The 20,531-nt window shown below is 46.1% G+C and overlaps 1 protein-coding gene across 18 annotated transcripts in view; it reads left to right on the top strand.

Annotated features, from left to right (window-relative positions):
* Positions 1–8,463, top strand: part of INCENP (inner centromere protein) — a 30,532-nt gene extending 22,069 nt beyond the window's left edge. For 10 of the 18 annotated variants that reach the window (XM_063641982.1, XM_063641976.1, XM_063641980.1 and 7 more), the window contains 5 exons: positions 663–877; positions 2,466–2,544; positions 2,729–2,869; positions 4,041–4,191; positions 5,878–8,463. In XM_063641982.1, coding sequence (XP_063498052.1) covers positions 663–877; positions 2,466–2,544; positions 2,729–2,869; positions 4,041–4,191; positions 5,878–6,092 — 801 coding nt within the window. In that variant the 3' untranslated portion in view covers positions 6,093–8,463. Of the gene's footprint in view, positions 1–662; positions 878–2,465; positions 2,545–2,726; positions 2,870–4,040; positions 4,192–5,877 lie in introns of all 18 variants that reach the window. The other 8 variants (XM_055286139.2, XM_055286222.2, XM_063641951.1 and 5 more) reach the window with 3 other exon arrangements.
* Positions 8,464–20,531: the final 12,068 nt, after the last annotated feature.

Raw genomic sequence — 20,531 nt, forward strand, 5'->3', positions numbered from 1 at the left:
CCATTTATTAGCTGTGTGACCTTCCGCAGGCTGTTTGACCTCTCTGCTTCCATGTCTTCAAGTAGCAGTGAGGGTTAAATGTGTTAATGTCTGTAAAATGCTCAGTAGTGTCTGATGCCTGCTAAGCGTTCTATACAATTGCTGTTATGGTCCACCCCCTGACTGTTCTGTCTGTAAGAGTAAGGGCCCACCTCTTCCCAGTCAGTCTTAGGACTCTAGAGAAGGCAAATCCATCATTAGGGGTTATGTGACTAGTCACCAAGGTCAGTTATTTACTGTGTGCTAGGCCCTGTTCTAAGTGTGTTGTGCATATAAACCCAGCAACCTCATGAAGTGTAGGAATAACTGCGGTCTCCATTTTATAGACGAGGAAACAGGCCAGAGGGTTTAAATGCTTGCCCGTTGTTTCATAGCTAGCGAATTTGGCTCCGAGGTTCCTTTCTGCTAAATCTACAGCAGCAGCAGCTGTCACAAGATGCCTTTTCAGGCTGCTGCTGGTGGTTCTGGCAGAGCCTTGCTCGGGATGTCCCACGGTGCCCTTCCTGCGGTGTCCGTCGTGGTGGCTGATCTGAGGGGCACCTGGGCTTCGGGGGAGTAGGGCTGCTGTCCTGCCTCTCTGGCCCAGGCCTGGCCACAGCACCTGACCTTGCTCTCCGTTTCAGGAGGAGGAAGAGCGGCGGCACCAAGAGCTGCTGCAGAAGAAGAAGGAAGAGGAGCAGGAGCGGCTGCGGAAGGCGGCCGAGGCTAAGCGGCTGGCAGAGCAGCGGGAGCAGGAGCGGCGGGAGCAGGAGCGGCGGGAGCAGGAGCGGCGGGAGCAGGAGCGGCAGCTGGTGGAGCAGGAGCGGCGGCGGGAACAGGAACGGCTCCAGGCCGAGAGGTGAGGGACCTGCTGGCCCGCCTGCCTGCCCTCCATGTGTGTGGAAGAGAGATGGTGTGAACCTTGCCTGGACACAGCCCCACCTGCACATGACGGTTTGCAGGTGCTTTCCTTGGCACCAAACCTAGAGGCCTATAGCTAGTGGCCCACCTGAATACACTGCCCATTGGCTATGGGAGATCCAAGGAGTGGTAGGTGGGCTTGCTTAGGGCTTGGCTTGGTTCTGCCTCCAGCTGCATGTGCTGACCTCTTAGGTGTCTTTTTGTAACTGGCAGAGGTGTGGTGCTCAGAGGATGAGTTGATATTTCTCAGCAGGGCCACCATGGGCATTTTGGGCAGGAGAGATCTTTGTGTTACATTGCAGGATGTTTGGCATCCTTGGCCCCTGTCCCCACTAAATGCATGTACCCTGGTGAGGACAATAACTCAGATTGCCCCCTACTGATATTTTCAGACTATTCCTCTGCTTTGGGAACCGTGGACCCAGGAGCCCTGGGATCTTCCAGCTCTGCAGATGCAGTGGTCTCTGTACAATAGACAAGAGTTCCGTGTTTAGTTTTACAGGCATTTGTCCTGGGCCTACCCTGTGCCTGGTTGTTCTGAGAGTCGTGGGGATGCCAAGGAGGAAAAGCCACACTCACTGTTGGTCATGAGATACGTGGGATCCTGTGTCTGTGCACACAGAAGTAGAGCACAAGGCCCGTGTGTGTGAGACACGCAGGTCCCGTAGCTGTTCCCTCTCCCGCTCTACCTCCTGGGAAACACCAGGCAGCACTTTTTTTCTGTGTCCATCTTTATGGGTGGCTTCAGGTTTATCAGAGAAGTGAAGAGTCACAGCCAGAGGGCTGCACTGCATCAGGGCTGCTTGATGGGGACAAAGCTGTCCTTGGTCCTCTGGGCAGAGTCTGGGAAGGCGAGAAGGTGTAGGGTGCAGGTAATGTGCAGGGTGCTGGGCAGGGCAGGGGGCTTTGAGGGTGGCGGTGTGATAGTCATAGTGTCGGCAGCTTTGGTGGGTACCCGAGCTGCATGCTTTACACCTGTCTCCTTGTTTAGTCCTCAGTTGAAGTCCATGGTGGCATGGGAGCCATCAGCTCCACTTCACACAGTGGGAAACAGGTCCAGAGAGGTTAAATGACATGTTCAAAGTCATGAGCCAGTGTGTTGTGGAGGTGACTCCAGAACTCATCCACAGCCCCTTGTTCATGCTTGGAGCCGGTGTCTGCCCTGAAGGTTAGGATAATAAGGGGTATTGTGGATTGTCCCATTTGATTCTTGTGTTGACCCTGGAGGAAATGTGTTATGGTCTCCATTGTATAAAAGTGTTATGAGGCTCAGAGACCTAAGTTACAAGGAAAAGTGGGGGCCAAATATTGGGCTCCAGCTTGTGTTCCCTGCACCCTCAGGTGTGCACACTTCTAGCTGCTGGGGCAAAAGCGCAGCTCTTGGCTCTAAGCTGGTTGCCCATTCGGCAATCCCACTTTCTAAGGTGTGTCCTACTGGCTGGGCTTGGCTTCCCCAGCAGGGATAGGAACAGGGCTTGGGCTGGGGCTCCACTTCCTATCCTAACAGGCTCTTGCTGGGTCCTCAGGGAGCTGCAGGAGCGGGAGAAGGCCCTGCGGCTGCAGAAGGAGCGGCTGCAGAAGGAACTGGAGGAGAAGAAGAAGAAGGTGAGGGGAGCTGGGTTGCGGGCTCCCCTGGGGTCTGCCCTGAGCTGTGGGCCGGTCTGGACTCCTGTGGCAGGGGCTGCCTAGGGAGGGGAGGGAAGGGGAGGAGAAGGGAGAGGATGGAAGGGGAGGAGAGGGAAGGGCACCTGCACAGCTCCCTAACACCCCATTGCCACCTGGGTTCCAGGAAGAGCAGCAGCGTCTGGCTGAGCGGCAGCTGCAGGAGGAGCAAGAGAAGAAAGCCAAGGAGGCAGCAGAGGCCAGCAAGGCCCTGAACGTGACTGTGGACGTGCAGGTGCAGCCTGGGCCCCAGTGGAGAGGCCCTCAGGTGAAGGGGCCCACTCTATTCTCTTCCCAGTAGCTGGAGGCACAGGCTGTTAGGCCCCTAAGGAAAAGGACAGATACACTTGGCCCGATTGTTTTTACTATTTTTTATATTCTTTGTTATTCTAAAAGTAGAATTTGTTGAGGTGGGGGATAAAAAGGAACTAAACTTTATAAAAGAGTATAAAGTTTTTAAAAAAGGGACCCTCAGGAAAACTCTACTAAGCCCGTTGTATATCCTTCTAGATTTTTACATATGTAACCCTTTTAACACCCACACAGATATCCTCTCTCTCTCTCTCTTTCACCCATGCACATACATATTTAAAATGGGCACATACCATTTGGTGGCTTGATTTCCAGCCCCCCAACCCCCACGGTTTTTTTTTCACTTAGTATATTATAGACATCTGTCTATTTCAACACAGGTCAATTTCTTAGTTTTGATGGCTGTGTACCTTAATTGTGCTGGAATTCAGCCAGCTCCTCTTGATGAGCATTTAATCTATTTTCACTTCACTGCTGTTACCAAACAAAACAATGTTTTCATTGCAGCATAGTTAAGATGTGGAAAACTTGGAAGTTAGTATGGTATCTGTCAATGATGGATGGTTAAGTTGCAAATCCTGAAGTCTCCTCAGCAGTTCCCAGGAGGATTCTAGACACACTGGTTTGGAAGAAAGTTTGCAATACACCTTAGCATGAAAAAAGGAGATACACAGTAGTGTGTGTTCTGTGACTTTTTAAAATTAAAAAGTAGGCCTGGTGCAGTGGTTCTCGCCTGTAATCCCAGCATATTGGGAGGCCAAGGGGGCAGATTACTTGAGGTCAGGAGTTCGAGACCAGCCTGGTCAACATAGTGAAACCCAGTCTCTACTAAACATACAAAAAATTAGCCGGGTGTGGTGGTGCACACCTGTAATCCAGCTACTTGGGAAGGCTGACGCATGAGAATCCCTTGAACCTGGGAGGCGGAGGTTGCAGTGAGCCGAGATCACACCACTGCACTCCAGCCTGGGCGACAGTGAGATTCTGTCTCAAAAAAAAGAAAAAGTGATCCTGCACCTTTTGTTTCTCCTGCGAAATGGGAGGAGGTGAGCAGTGCCCCAGCACTCCTCAGTGGTGAGAGATGGGAATGCCGCGGAGGGAGCTGATGGCCACATTTGTTTTTCCAGTCTCCAGCTTGTACCTCATATCAGATGACTCCACAAGGGCACAGGGCCCCTCCCAAGATCAACCCAGATAACTACGGGATGGATCTGAATAGCGACGACTCCACCGATGATGAGGCCCATCCCCGGAAGCCCATCCCCACCTGGGCCCGAGGTAAGCAAAGCCCACAGCTCCCCGGGAGACTCAGGCCCTCCCTGGTCCTCACCTTAAGGGCCCTGGAAGCAGTGGGTTGGCTGCTGTGGTGTTGGGAGGCTGCCATGTGCTTGAGTTGGCAGCTTGAGGCTCTGGCCCTGGGCATGCATGTGCCCGGGGGAGTGTGGGGCACCCTGTGGTCATTGCGCTTTCCTGAGGACCAGACCTATGAGGTTGGGTTCCTTTGTTCTCAACAAATATATGAAATTGCGCTGGGCTTGGGCATGGCATATGCTGCTGGGTGTCCTGACTCGGACTAGGCCCCTCCTTAGAGTCGCATCCAGCAGGGCTGAAGAGACTTGGACCCAAGTAAGCCACCTGGGGCAGGGGCAGAGCTAGAATGGAGAAGGGTTTAGGCAGAACATCAAGCTGGAGCCTGGGGCTTCCGGCCAGCTGGGGGAGGTAGGAAAGGCCCTGAGGAGTGCATGAGGCACTTGAGTAGGATCTGACCTGGAGTTTACAGGCCCCAGCATTAAACCAGAATGTGGGTGAGTGTGACTGCAATGTCTCAGGCCTGAGTGCAAGGCCAGCTTGAGTGAGCAGGGTAGGTGCTAGAAGTGGGTGCTGCCAGAGTGGATGGGGCCTGTGGGTACCGTGGGTGCCTTGCAGCGGTTGCTGAGCTGGAAGTCAGGGAGGGGCGCAGACGCCCCAGAGAGAAGGGCCTGGAATCCCATAGCTGGTAGGCACTCTACAGAAACTTGTTTTTGTGAGTTTCACCTCATCTGAACCCTACAGTAACTGGCATGTGCTTTAAGCCTCTTAACTACTAGTGTCAAGTCATTTGGGAGATGGCAGTGAGCAGGAGCCAGCTCACTTGCAAAACCATCTAATCGGAGGTGACTTTGAACAGCTTACTTAAATAGTTTCCTCATCTGTGAAAGCGGGTGAAGACAAGACCCAGCTGAGGAGTTCTGTTGAGAGTGACATGAGTGAGCTCACGGCTGGCCCTTAGAGCCGCACCTGGTGCTGAGCAAGTGCTGGTGCATGTCTGGCCTCCTGATCCCCTGGGTCTTCCTCAGCCCCGTTGTCAGGACTGCGCCCTCCCACATCCACTGCCCAGAGGCCCCCTCAGCACTGCGCCAGGGCCTGTGGGGTCTGTGAGAAGCAGCTGGCCAAGGTGGTCGAGGATGGCATCCTATGCTTAAGCTCTGGAACTGGGCTTGTCTTCAAACATAGGCTCTGCCATTATTAGCTGTATGCCTTTGGGCAAATCTGCTGAATGGGAGAATACAGAGCCTGCCTCCCAGGTGGTGGTCGGGACAGGTTCAAGGAGTGCCTGGCTCATGCGAGCTCTCGAGGACTTTGTACAGGTTAAGCTGCCAGAGGAAGGTTGGAAGGATGTGACACAAGGGCGTTCTCTGGGTTTGGTGGTGGTGCAGGCAGGGGCAGGGCTGAAGAGGGTGACAGAGCTCTCTGTAGGGAGGTTGGAGAGGGTGACAGGGCTCTCTGTAGGGAGGTTGGAGAGGGTGACAGGGCTCTCTGTAGGGAGGTTGGAGAGGGTGACAGGGCTCTCTGTAGGGAGGTTGGAGAGGGTGACAGGGCTCTCTGTAGGGAGGTTGGAGAGGGTGACAGGGCTCTGTGGCAGGCAGGGGATGGGGAGGTTCATGGAGAGCCCCAAGGCAGTGTCTGGTCTGTTGTCTCCTGCAGGCACCCCGCTCAGCCAGGCTATCATTCACCAGTACTACCACCCACCGAATCTTCTGGAGCTCTTTGGAACCATTCTTCCGCTGGACTTGGAGGATATCTTCAAGAAGAGCAAGCCCCGCTATCACAAGCGCACCAGCTCTGCTGTCTGGAACTCACCGCCCCTGCAGGGCGCCAGGGTCCCCAGCAGCCTGGCCTACAGCCTGAAGAAGCACTGAGGCTGGCCTGTGGCCTTCTTGGCAGCCTCACCTCCTGTCCGTGTCTATCCATCTGTCTGTCGGTCTCTGTCTTGGTCTGTTGCCCTCCTTCTTGGCATGCCATCGTGGAGGTCTCGGCCAGGTGTATATAAACGTCCTCTGTGCTGGGTGTTTCTGCTGCAGGTGGCAGGTGGCCCCAGGCCTGTTTGGAGGATGGGCTGGGTGGGTGGGGAAGAAACGAGCCCAGCCCCACATGGCCTGCAGACAGTGCTCTGTAAATAGTTGTTTTAATTTAGCTGAATGTTAGCATTTTAGTCTTTGGCATTTTAGCATTTGGGAGGTAGATTAATAAAGTATATTCCTTCAAGCCTGCTGTTGATACCATAAAGACTAGGCGCCTCAGCCCTGGCCCTGTAGCTGTGTGTCTTGGGCCACCAGTGGCCTGCAGGACCAAGGTACTGTTCCATCACCTGCGGTGTGTCTCAGGATCACCAGGTGCAGGCCCCCACCCTCGGAGATGCTGCTGCAGTGGGTGGTTCCACTGCCTGGATAACCCTTGAGGAACACTTCAGTTACTGTCACGATGGGGCAGGTGGAGCTCCTTCCTGTTTTTTGGGGTGCTCCCTGTTTGTAAAGGGGAGCTTGTTCATTGGGAAAGACCTGGGTCTTGACACAGCCCTGCCACTTAGTCCCCTACCCTCTCCATTCCCCAGGCCCCGCCCTTGCTGCTCAGGTGCAAATGGACTTGAGAACGTCTATGTGCTGGTGAAGAAGCATGAGGTCTGAGTAGAAAAGGGGTATCCCTTGAGACCACCTTGGGGCCAGTGCTTGCAAGCAGCGAGATATTTCCCCAGCAAAACCAGGCGGCTGCTAATGAAATGCTTAGAACCAATGAAAGCTGGCTGTGGTCCTGCCTGTGAGCTGCCTACTGCTGCCTTCTGAATGCATACATCTGCTACTCTAGCCCCGGGATGCCAAACTATGGCCTGTGGGCCAAATCCAGCCGCAGTCGGTTCTTTAAAGTTTTATGGAAACACAAGCAATGGAAATGCCCATTTCCATTGTTGTCTCCAGTTGCTCTGCTCCGAGGGCAGTGTTAAGTTGTGCAGCAGAGGCCCACCCATGCAAAGCTGAATATGTTTACTATTTGAACTTTTTCAGAAGTTCTGCTTAAGGACAAAATAAAACCTAAATCCAAGAATACTTTTAAAAATGAGGAAATAGTGAACACAATAGATGGAAGTCTGGAAGTTTCTACCCATGCCAAGAAAAGCATTTTATGTTTTGTTCAAATATGTTGTGCAATTCAAATTTTTTTCCCTATATTCTCTGACTAGACACTTGTACTGAGTAAATTGGCAAGTGTGTCTGTCTAAAACCACAATATCAAAATATCACTTAAAGCACCTTTATATAAAGTGTGTTTAAGAAAAAGTTGTTATTCAGCAGAAAGGCAATTCCAATTGGTCTGCATATTTACCAGCACTTGGTATTATCTGTTTCTTATTTTAGCCATTCTGATAGGTGTGTACTGATATCTAATCATGGCTTTAATTTGAATTTTCCTAATGGCTAATGGTGAACATCTTTTCATGTGCATTTCTGTCATCTGTATGTCTTTGGTGAAGAGTCTTCAAATCTTTTGTTCATCTTAATATTGGATTGTTATATTACCATTGGGTTTAAGAATCTATGTATTATGGATACAAATATGTTGTCAGGAATGTGCTTTGCAGCATTTTCTCCCTGTCTGTAGCTTGTCTTTAAAAAAAATTTTTTTTTTTTTAGAGATGGGATCTTGCTGCATTGGCCAGTCTGGTCTCGAACTCCTGGCCTGAAGTGATCCTTCTGCCTTAGCCTCCCAAAATGCTGAGATTGTAGGCATGAGCCACCATGCCTAGCCCAGCTTGTCTTTTTGTTTACTTACCAGTGTTTCTCACAGAACAAAAATTTTAATTTGATGAAGTCCAATTAATTAAATTTTTAAAATAGAGTGTGATTTTTTTTTTTGTCATGTCTAAGAAACCATTGTCTAGTCTTAGGTCCTCATTCTCCTTTGTTTTCTTCTAAATGTTTTATTATTTTACATATTACCTTTAGATTTATGATCTATTTTGAGTTAACTTTTTTTTGAGCATGAAGTTTATGTTTTTTGTTTGTGTTTAGGAGCATATGGATGGATGTCTAGTTGTTTCAGCACCATTTGTTGGAAAGACTATCCTTTCTCTGCTGAATTTCTTTTATATCTTTGTCAGGAGTTAGCCATATTGGTATTGGTCTATTTCTAGACTTTTTATTTTCTCCATTGATGTGTACATCTCTCCTTTTGCCAATACCACATAAGTCAAGATGACTATAGCTTTGTAATAAGTATTAAAATCTGGTAATATAATTCTTCCAGTTTTATTTTTCTTTTAAAATTATTTTGACTACTGTATCAAGTGTTACCTTTCCGTTTAAATTTAAGGATCAGCTTAGCTACAAAAGTCCTGCTGGGATTTTGATTAGAATTGCATTAAATCTATAGATAAGTTTGGGGGAAATTCACATATTTATGATCGCCTTTTAATCCATGAACATGACGTGTCTCTCCATTTATCTGCATGTTTAGTTTCTTTCTTCAGCATTTTATAGTTTCAGCCTACAGATCTTGTACATATTTTCTTAGATTTATAACTATTTATTTTCTTGGAGCTGTTGTAAATGGTATTGTTTTTCTGATTTTTGGTTTCTACTTGTTCATTGCTGGTGTATAGAAATACAGTTGGCTTTTGTGTCGGCTTTGTATCCCGTGATGCAAGTAAAGCAGTACTGAGGGGAATTTATAGGGCTCAATGCCTGTGTTAGAAAAAAAGGTCTCAAATCAGTGACCTCAGCTTCCACTTTAAGAAACTAGAAAAAAAAGACTAAAAGTGTACACAGAAAAGGGTAAATCATGCAAGTAGAGCAGAAATCAGACATTAGAAAGAGAAAATATAGAAAATTAATTAACTAAAAGCTGGTTCTTTGAGAAGCTCAAGAAAATTCTATTTAGACTGATCAGGAGATATATGAACTTTTATAGAATCCAGAAATAGAACTACGTATATATAATCACCTGGTTTTTGGCAAAGGTAGAAAGGCAATTCAATGTGGGCAGCATAATTTTTTCCACAAATTGTCATGGAACAATTGGATATGTTTTTAAAAAGCTCCAGCCCTTCTTAACACCATATATCAGGTTTAATTCCTAATGAATCATAGGCCTAAATGTAAAAGCTAAAAATACAACACTCCTAGAAGAAAACGGGGATTGCTGGGAAGATGGCTAAACAGGAACCTCCCCAGCCTGCAGCTCCCAGCGAGATCGACACAGAAGGTGGGTGATTTCTGCATTTCCAACTGAGGTACCCAGTTCACCTCACTGGGACTGGTTGGACAGTGGGTGCAGCCCACAGAGGGCGAGCCAAAGCAGGGTGGGGCGTTGCCTCACCTGGGAAGTGCAAGGGGTCGGAATTCTCTCTCCCTACCCAAGGGAAGCCGTGAGGGACTGTGCCTGAGGAATGGTGCACTCCAGCCCAGATACTGCACTTTTCCCACTGTCTTTGTAACCCGCAGACCAGGAGATCCCCTCCAATCCTACGCCATCAGGGCCCTGGGTTTCAAGCATAAAACTGGGCGGCCATTTGGGCAGACACCGAGCTAGCGGCAGGAATTTTTTTTTCCCATAACCCAGTGGTGCCTGGAACGCCAGTGAGACAGAACCATTACTCCCCTGGAAAGGGGCTGAAGCCAGGGAGCCAAGTGGTTTGGCTTGGCTGGTCCCAGCCACCACAGAACATTGGTGAACGTGAAAGTGACAGGGAGAATGGAACCAAGTTGGAAAACACTCTTCAGGATATTATCCAGGAGAACATCCCCAACCTAGCAAGACAGGCCAACATTCAAATTCAGGAAATACAGAGAAAGCCACAAAGATACTCCTTGAGAAGGGCAACCCCAAGACACATAATCATCAGATTCACCAAGGTGGAAATGATGGAAAAAATGTTAAGCACAGCCAGAGAGAAAGGTCGGGTTACCCACAAAGGGAAGCCCATCAGACTAACAGCGGATGTCTCTGCAGAAACCCTACAGGCCAGAAAAGAGTGGGGGGCCAATATTCAACATTCTTAAAAGAATTTTCAACTCAGAATTTCATATCCAGCCAAACTAAGTTTCATAAGAGAAGGGGAAATAAAATCCTTTACAGAAAAGGAAATGCTGAAAGATTTTGTCCCCACCAGGCCTGCCTTACAAGAGCTCCTGAAGGAAGCACTAAACACTGAAAGGAACAACTGGTACCAGCCACTGCAAAAACATACCAAATTGTAAAGACCATCAACACTATGAAGAAAATTCATCAACTAACTGGCAAAATAACCAGCTAGCATCAAATTTGACAGGATCAAATTCACACATAACAATATTAACCTTAAATGTAAATGGGCTGAATGCCCCAATTAAAAGACACAGACTGGCAAATTGGATAAAGAGTTAACACCCATTGGTGTGCTCTATTCAGGAGACCCATTTAACGTGCAAAGACACACATGGGCTCAAAATAAAGGGATGGAGGAATATTTACCACGCAAATGCTAAGCAAAAAAAAGCAGAGGTTGCAATCCCAGTCTCTGATAAGACAGACTTTAAACCAACAAGGATCAAAAGAGACAAAGAAGGGCATTACATGATGGTAAAGGGATCAATGCACAAGAAGTGCTAACTATCCCAAATATAAATGCACCCAATACAGGAACACTCAGATTCATAAAACAAATTCTTAGAGACATACAGAGAGACTTAGATTCCCACACAATAAGAATGGGAGACTTTAACACCCCACTGTCAATATTAGATAGATCAATGAGAAGAAAATTAACAAGGATATTCAGGACTTGAACTCAGCTCTGGACCAAGCAGACCTTATAGACATCTACAGAACTCTCCACCCCAAATCAACAGAATATACATTCTCAGCACCTCATCACACTTATTCTAAAATTGACCACATAATTGGAAGTAAAACACTCCTCAGCAAATGCAAAAGAACGAAAATCATAACAAACAGTCTCTCAGACCACAGTGCAATCAAATTAGTACTCAGATTTTAAAAACTCACTAAAAACTGCACAACTACATGGAAACTGAACAACCTGCTCCTGAAAGACTACTGAGTAAATAACAAAATGAAGGCAGAAATAAAGATGTTCTTTGAAACCAATGAGAATGACACAACGTACCACAATCTCTGGGATACATTTAAAGCAGTGTGTAGAGGGAAATTTATAGAACTAAATGCCCACAAGAGAAAGCAGGAAAGATCTAATATCGACACTGAAACATCACAATTAAAAGAACTAGAAAAGCAAGAGCAAACACACTCAAAAGCTAGCAGAAGACAAGAAATAACTAAGATCAGAGCAGAACTGAAGGAGATATAGACATGAAAAACCCTTCAAAAAAATCAATGAATCCAGGAGTTGGTTTTGTGAAAAGATCAACAAAATATATAGACCACTAGCCAGACTAATAAAGAAGAAAAGAGAGAAGAATCAAATAGATGCAATAAAAAAATGATACAGAGGATCCTACAGAAATGCAAACTACCATCAGAGAATACTATAAACACCTCTACCCAAGCAAACTAGAAAATCTAGAAGAAATGGATAAATTCCTGGACACATACACCCTCCCAAGTCTAAACCAGGAAGAAGTTGAATCCCTAAATAGACCAATAACAAGTTCTGAAATTGAGGCAGCAATTAATAGCCTGCCAACCAAAAAGAGTTCAGGACCAGATGGATTCACAGCCGAATTCTACCAGAGGTACAAAAAGGAGCTAGTACTATTGCTTCTGAAACTATTCCAATCAATAGAAAAAGAGGGAATCCTCCCTAATTCATTTTATGAGGCCAGCATTATCCTGATACCAAAACCTGGCAGAGACACAACAAAAATAGAAAATTTCAGGCCAATATTCCTGATGAACATTGATGCGAAAATCTTCAATAAAATACTGGCAACCCGAATCCAGAAGCACATCAAAAAGCTTATCCACCACGATCAAGTTGGCTTCATCCCTGGGATGCAAGGCTGGTTCAACATATGCAAATCAATCAAAGTAATTCATCACATAAACAGAACCAATGACAAAAACCACATGATTATCTCATTAGATGCAGAAAAGGCCTTCGACAAAATTCAACACCCTTCATGCTAAAAACTCTCAATAAACTAGGTATTGATAGAACATATCTCAAAATAATAAGAGCTATTTATGACAAACCCACAGCCAATATCATACTGAATGGGCAAAAATTGGAAGCATTCCTTTTGAAAACCAGCACAAGACAAGGATGCCCTCTCTCACCACTCCTATTCAACATAGTATTGGAAGTTCTGGCCAGGCCAATCAGGCAAGGGAAAGAAATAAAGTGTATTCAAATATGAAAAGAGGAAGTCAAATTGTCTCTGTTTGCAGATGACATGATTGTATATTTAGAAAACCCCACCGTCTCAGCCCAAAATCTCCTTAAGCTGGTAAGCAACTTCAGCAAAGTCTCAGGATACAAAATCAATGTGCAAAATTCACAAGCATTCCTATACACCAATAATAGACAGAGAGCCAAGTCATGAGTGAACTCCCATTCACAATTGCTACAAAGAGAATAAAATACCTAGGAATACAACTTACAAGGGATGTGAAGGACCTTTTCAAGGAGAACTACAAACCACTGCTCAAGGAAATAAGAGAGGACACAAATAAATGGAAAAACATTCCATGCTCATGGATAGAAAGAATCAATATCGTGAAAATGGCCATACTGCCCAAAGTAATTTATAGATTCAATGCTATCCCCATCAAGCTACCATTGACTTTCTTCACAGAATTGGAAAAAACTACTTTAAACCTCATATGGAACCAAGAAAGAGCCCACATAGCCAAGACAATCCTAAGCAAAAAGAACAAAGCTGGAGGCATCACACTACCTGACTTCAAACTATACTTCAAGGCTACAGTAACCAAAACAGCATGGTACTGGCACCAAAACAGATATGTAGACCAATGGAACAGAACAGAGGCCTCAGAAATAACACCACACATCTACAACCATCTGATCTTTGACAACCCTGACAAAAACAAGCAATGGGGAAAGGATTCCCTATTTAATAAATGATGTTGGGAAAACTGGTAGCCATATGCAGAAAACTGAAACTGGACCCCTTCCTTACAGCTTATACAAAAATTAACTCAAGATGGATTAAAGACTTAAATGTAAGACCTAAAACCATAAAAATGATAGAAGAAACTTAGGCAATACCATTCAAGACATAGGTATGGGCAAAGAGTTCATGTCTAAAACACCAAAAGCAATGGCAACAAAAGTCAAAATTGACAAATGGGATGTAATTAAACTAAAGAGCTTCTGCACAGCAAAAGAAACTATCATCAGAGTGAACAGGCAACCTAGAGAATGGGAGAAAATTTTTGCAATTTATCCATCTGACAAAGGGCTAATATCCAGAATCTACAAAGAACTTAAACAAATTTACAAGAAAGAAACAAACAACCCCATTAAAAAATGGGCAAAGGATATGAACAGACACTTCTCAAAAGAAGACATTTATGCAGCCAACAAACATGAAAAAAAGCTCATCATCACTGGTCATTAGAGAAATGCAAATCAAAACCACAATGAGATACCATCTCATGCCAGTTAGAATGGCCATCATTAAAAAGTCAGGAAACAACAGATGCTGGAGAGGATATGGAGAAATAGGAATGCTTTTACACGGCTGGTGGGAGTGTAAATTAGTTCAACTATTGTGGAAGACAGTGTGGTGATTCCTCAAGGATCTAGAACCAGAAATACCATTCTACCCAGCAATCCCATTACTGGGATACGCCCAACGGATTTTAAATCATTCTGCTATAAAGACACATGCACATGTATGTTTATTGCGGCACTATTCACAACAGCAAAGACTTGGAACCAACCTAAATGTCCATCAGTGACAGACTGGATAAAGAAAACATGGCACATATACACCATGGAATACTTTGCAGCCATAAAAAAGGATGTTAATATCCTTTGCAGGGACATGGATGAAGCTGGAAACCATCATCCTCAGCAAGCTAACACAGGAACAGAAAACCAAACACCACATGTTCTCACTCATAAGTGGGAGATGAACAATGAGAACACATGGACACAGGGAGGGGAACATCACACACTGGGGCCTGTCGGGGGTTGAGGGACTACGGGAGGGATAGCATTAAAAGAAATACCTAATGTAGGTGACGGGTTGATGGGTGCAGCAAACCACCATGGCACATGTATGCCTATGTAACAAAACTGCACATTCTGCACATGTACCTCAGAATTTAAAGTATAATAAGTAAATAAATAAGGAAACAGGAGAAAGTCCTAGTGTCTTTGTGTTTGGCACAAGTTTTTTATATATGACACCAAAAGTGTGAACTATAAAAGCAAAAGTCAATTGGACTTCATCAAAATTAGAAACTTTTGCCCTTTAAAAGTTACTGTTACTCTGCATCTTTCATTCTGTCCCGGGGTGGGATGGTACAAATAGCCCATCCTGCCATATTCTCAGGAATAGGAAGGGGCTCGATCCTCACCCCTTGGTTAGGATGAAGATGAGAAAACCTAGGATCATCCAGCTCTTTCTTGCTTCAGTAGGACCCATTTATGGATACTAACCCCACCCCTTACTGTAGCCCACCCCGTTGCATGCCTGGCACACTTCCTCTTGTCAAGTACCAGCTAGCTACCTGCCATGTGAGGCTTTTCCTGTCTCCCTTTGGTAGACTAAACCACAGCTTTTTTCTGGATCCATCTGGGCTTTTCACAGCACACGCCTAGTTCCACATGTTGCAGTGGGATCTGGGACCTTGAACTGTGGGTACCACTTGCTGCTGAGCAACTGTGGATGCTGGCTGAGTTCTGCTGGGGCAAGACCCATAGCAGCCTCTCTTCCATGATGCAAACATTCCTCCAGGTTTAGGAAAGAAAAAAGAGCAAGCATGAGAAGGAAAGTGGGCTGTAACCTGTATTCCAAGGGATTGCAAACAATGCAGATCGCAGGTAATTGTCCTATCTGAGCCTCTTGGAGCTTGATTCTGAGGCTTCCTTGGACATCTATAGAAACCTGGGTAGCAGCACTCAGAGCTAAACTGAGTTACCTGATGCCTGAAGCACCTGTGCTGTACTCCTTACAGTGCTTGCTGCTCTGAACCAGCAAAGTAGAAAGTAACTTACATGGCTAATCCCAACCACATCCCCACGCCTGTCCAGTAATTTTGAATGTTCTCAATCAAAGAGATCTACCCTGCATGCTGGAAGGAGGAAGTAAACTACAGCTTGCAAAGGGAGCTTTTTTTTTTTCTTTTCCTTTTTGAAACAGAGTTTCGCTCTTGTTGCCCAGACTGGAGTGCAATGGCGCAATCTCAGCTCACTGCAAACTCCGCCTCCCGGGTTCAAGTGATTCTCCTGCCTCAGCCTCCTGAGTAGCTGGGATTACAGGCACACACTACCATGCTTGGCTAATTTTGTATTTTTAGTAGAGACGGGGTTTCACCATGTTGGCCAGGCTGGTCTCGAACTCCCGACCTCAGGTGATCCACCCACCTCAGCCTCCCAAAGTGCTGGGATTACAGGTGTGAGCCACTGCGCCCGGCCAGGGGGGCTTTTAAAGTGCTCTTTAAGTAGTCATTCCTTCGTGGGGGTATTTGCTTTTATTGCAGTTTATTAAGCCTGAAAGAGCTGACATGAAGATGGATACTTTGACTCAGGTTTGGTTGCCTGATCCATGAAGCTTTAATCTTACTTGCCCACAGATACACACACACATACCCCTACCTGTATTACTTTGCACTTTAAATATGCCCATTCCTCTGCTATTAAGATATAGGAAAGTTGATAGCATCAGATTAATTTCAGGTGAACTGTTCCGGAGTTACCTATAAAAGAATAGGAGCTAATAACCCATGAGTGCTATGACTTTTTTTTGGATCTCTATTCTTCCTGCCAGCTCTGCCCCGGCCTGGCAGAATTGGTTTGGGTGGGCAATTGGTCCTTGAGAATTGAAGTAAGGGATTTTGAGGAATGTGTTTAGTCTTTGAGTTGTGATTTGAGAATAACAGAGGAAGGAGCCCTTTGCGGGGCTCCTGACCTACTTGTCCCTGGGACGCTGTAATAAGACAAGTATGGATTATCCCCAGTGAGGACTCCTATAACTAATTATTTAACTCAGAAAGTGCCCCAGAGGTGCTGGGGGTGCAGCAGAAAGGACTGGAGGGGTGCAGCCACTACTGCGGGAATGGTAGGGAAAGGGGCTAGAGGCCTCCTGCCCCAGTTATCTTATGTGGTTTTTTTTTGTTGTTTTTTTGTTTTTGAGAAGGAGTCTCTGTCACTCAGGCTGGAGTGCAGTGGCATGATCTCAGCTCACTGCAACCTCTGCCTCCCGAGTTCAAGCTATTCTCCTGCCTCAGCCTCCTGTGTAGCTGGGATTACAGGCACCTGCCACCACGCCCGGCTATTTTTGTATTTTCAGTAGAGATGGGGTTTCTCCATATTGGTTGGCCAGGCTGGTCTCGAACTCCTGACCTCAGGTGATCCACCTACCCTCCGCCTCCCAAAGTGCTAGGATTACAGGTGTGAGCCACTGTGCCTGGCCCAAGTTATCTTATGGTGTCATTGTTTGCATGTTTGTGATGGCCTTAGACTTAAGAGATTGAGAGCAGGCTCTATGGCTTAGAGAAAGACAGAGAGAAAAGAGAGAGTGATTGATTTGGGGTACCTAGGTAATCTGTAAACCCAGGGCAGTGATGGTTGCTTCATCTGGTCAGAATTTCATCAGAGACACCTCTTATGAAAAAAGACCAGACTTTTTTTTTTCTTTTTTTTTGCTACTTGGGCAACACTGGCTTGATATAGGTTACCACTGCGTTCCCTAGATGGACAACTTGTGTGGCCCCCAAACCTCTCCCTCTTACCCCAGTACCCCTTATTATCCTCAGCTACCATGCCACTCTCTTCCACCCCAGCACGCAGTCCTCACCCACCTCTGTAGGAGACCTCCGCAGGGAGGAGCCTCACCACGAAGGCTATTGCAGTCTTTTTAATGAAAGGGACCAAGAAAAGGCGGCAATGAGGCCCTGCTCCTACGAGCGCCACTCTCCGGATTGAGACAGTGACGCTTGTGGGAGCAGGGGCCACTGAGACCCAGTCCGAGGGCTCAGGTGGGAGATCATCCACTGTGGCACTGTCGCGCTTGGGACCAGGGACTGCTGGCCTTCAACAGTCGTGTCTCACGTTCTACTGAAGCAGATTGAGGAGAGTGACTCGGGCAGAGAACTCAGGGTGTTCTCTGTCTCCCTCCAGTAGACTAAGGCATGTTAGTCTACATGAGGTCAACATGCAGACTGCAACGGAGGGAATCCTCTCTCATTCCTGGGGTGGGAGGGCAGGGCTGGGAATTACAACAGGGACCTCCCATAATTGTCCCCCAGCTGCCTGGAGTCACTTAGCAAAAAATAAAAATAATGAAAACCCGTGTTTGGCGCTGATGTGGACTCTACAGCTCATTTTGCCACTTCCTGTGTCAGGGCCAAGGAGATGGGGTTTGTTCTCCAGCTATGTCTAACCACTTCCCAGGGAATAGTCTGGGAATATGGATGACAACCTTTAATCGCAAAGTGCCTACTGTGTGTGAGGCACTGGGCGAGTTGGGTTGCATTGGCCATAACCTTCAATCGCATTTGCTGAGTTGAGGGGTGATATAATCTTCATCTTCATTTTAAGCCTCTGGAAAGTGACTCAAAGAGTTAAAGCAACATCAAGCCCAAGGTTGTATGGAGTGTGCAGTCGGGCAGGAAGCTCCATTGGACTTCGAACGTGTTGCTCTAAGGCAAGCCTGCTACAACGCATGTCAAGACATCAGAAATGTTAAGAGGCTTCCCTCCATTGCCTCTTGATGGCCAAAAGCACCCAGACTTTTCTGATGCCAGTGGGGACTTCCCAGTCCTTGCCCTGGCAAAGTTGGGCCTTCTCTCGGACTGCTATTTCCCACCCAGGGTTTCTAGCCCCTGGCCGCAGGACATGGGATCTGGTACCACTGATGGAGCTGTACAGATGACATGTCCCAGAAGTGCAGGGAATTGAAGTTCACGGGATGAACTTTGGCCAATGGCAAACAGGAGGCAGGAGGGGTCTGGACAGGTGAATTCTGCCACCTTTGTCTCTCCAATGCTGGATCCCGACATTGTTTCTCCTTGCAGCCCATCGGGAGAAATCCCACCTGCTCAGCAAATGACTGTGTCTCTTGATGCCTAGGTGTGAAATAACTATCACTTCACATTTTCTTCATATCTGTCCTGTCTCACTTCCCTTTTGTCAGGTTCCTGTGAGGCCAGGAGAGATCTGGTGGGACGGGGGAACAGCAGGGGTACACAGGGTCGTGGGGTTTGGCAGAGAAAGGGAGTGGCCAAAGGAGCTATAGAGTACGTGAGGGTCAAACACAGAGTTGTATTATTTTTACTTTTTGCTAAGCACCTCTAGGCAGCTGGGGGACTTTCAGGGCTCTGTAACTTTGGATATTGGGAACTTTACTGGTCAGGCTCTAATGGCCAGATTCTCATACCTGAGCTGCATATTGATAAGGCACAGTGAAGTGGATATCCCACCCTTTGGGCCTCCAGGCCAGTGCCTCTCGGGGTTGTCCTGCCCAGGACTGAGCCCTAACTCAGGACATCACTGTTAGAGAGATGGGCAGAGAGGGGCTCACTACCATTGACTGTTGCTGCTTTCTGCTCAGCTGGCTGGATATCCACCTCCTCTTTGAACTTCTTCAGACCCTCAAAATCAGCACCTTTGAAATCAGGGTCCTTGAAATCAGGAGTCTCAACACCAGAAGAGGACCCAAAAGGACCAGTAGCAGCTGGGAAGCCAGCTCTGGAGCCCTCAAAGAAGCTTTGCTTGACTCAACTACCTTTTTGCACATGGAGGTGGGAAGAAAAGAGTTAGGCACATTTATCATGATGGGGGAATGGTCATCGTGCCTTGTCCAGGGAACAATGCACACAGAGCATGAGCCCACCTGTGCAGCAAGATGCTGATATCCAGGTATCTGTGTCTGGATGGATGGGAAAAGACTTGACCCCATGAGCCCAGCAAGTTAACACTGGTTGTATATGGGTGACTTCCATGGGCTTTTCTTTATTTCCCCAAATTTTATTTATTTATTTATTTATTTTGGGACAGGGTTTCACTTCAGTTGCCCAGGCGGGAATGCAGGGGCACGATCACGGCTCATTGTGGCCTCAACTTCACAGGCTCAAGCAATCTTCCTGCCCCATTTTTTTATTTTTTGTAGAGACGAGGTCTCACTATGTCACTCAGGCTGGTCTCCAACTCCTGGGCTCAAGTGAACCTCCTGCTTCAGCTTCCCAAAGTGCTGGGATTACAGGCGTGAGCCATCGCACCCAACCCTGTATTTCCCAAAATTTCTAAAGAATGGCAGGCACAGTTTGAGACTAGCCTGAGTGACATAACAAGACCCTGTCTGTATTTATTAAAACAAACAAACAAAATAGTAAAGTCTCCAAGACACACAGCCTTGCCTAATAACTTTAATTTGTTTGGAAAAGCCCTGCCCTCTAAGTGAAAAGCTGTCACATGAAAAAAATATTCCCATTACTTTGTTCAATTCTTTTATTGCAGTAAAATACACAAAACATGAAAATTACCATCTTAATCAGTTTTTTAAAATAATTTTTAAATGTATACATCAGTGGTATTAAATACATTTTGTAATGTTGTGCAACCATTACTGCCATCTATCTCCAGAGTGCTTTTCATCTTGCAAAACTGAAAAGTTACACCCATTAAACAATAATTTCCTATTCCTCCCTCCCCCATCCCCTGGCAATCACCATTCTACTCTCTGTTTCTATGATTTTGACTATTTTACATACTTCATATAAGTGGAATCATACATTATTTGTCTTCTTTTGTGTAACTGACTTATTGCACTTAACATGTCTTCAAGATTTATTCATGTTGTAGCATGTAGTTTTCCTTCCTTTTTAAGGCTAAATAATATTCCATTGTATGTATGTACTATATTTTGATTATTCATTTGTCTGTTGATGGACACTTGGGTTGCTTCTGTGTTTTATTATGAATAATGCTGCTATGAACATGGGTGTACAAATCCTTTTTTGAGACTCTGCTTTCAATTATTTTGTGTATACCTTGAAAGGGAATTGCTGGATCATGTGGTTACTCTATTTTTACTTTATTTCTGGCCTTTCTATTTTATTCCATTGGTCTACATGACTGTCTTTATGCCAGTACCACATTGTTTTGATTACTGCCACTTTGTAGTAAGTTCTCCAGCTTTGTTCCTTCTTTTCAA

This window comes from Symphalangus syndactylus, chromosome 1 (genome assembly GCF_028878055.3).
Source record: "Symphalangus syndactylus isolate Jambi chromosome 1, NHGRI_mSymSyn1-v2.1_pri, whole genome shotgun sequence".
Classification (NCBI taxonomy): domain Eukaryota; kingdom Metazoa; phylum Chordata; class Mammalia; order Primates; family Hylobatidae; genus Symphalangus; species Symphalangus syndactylus.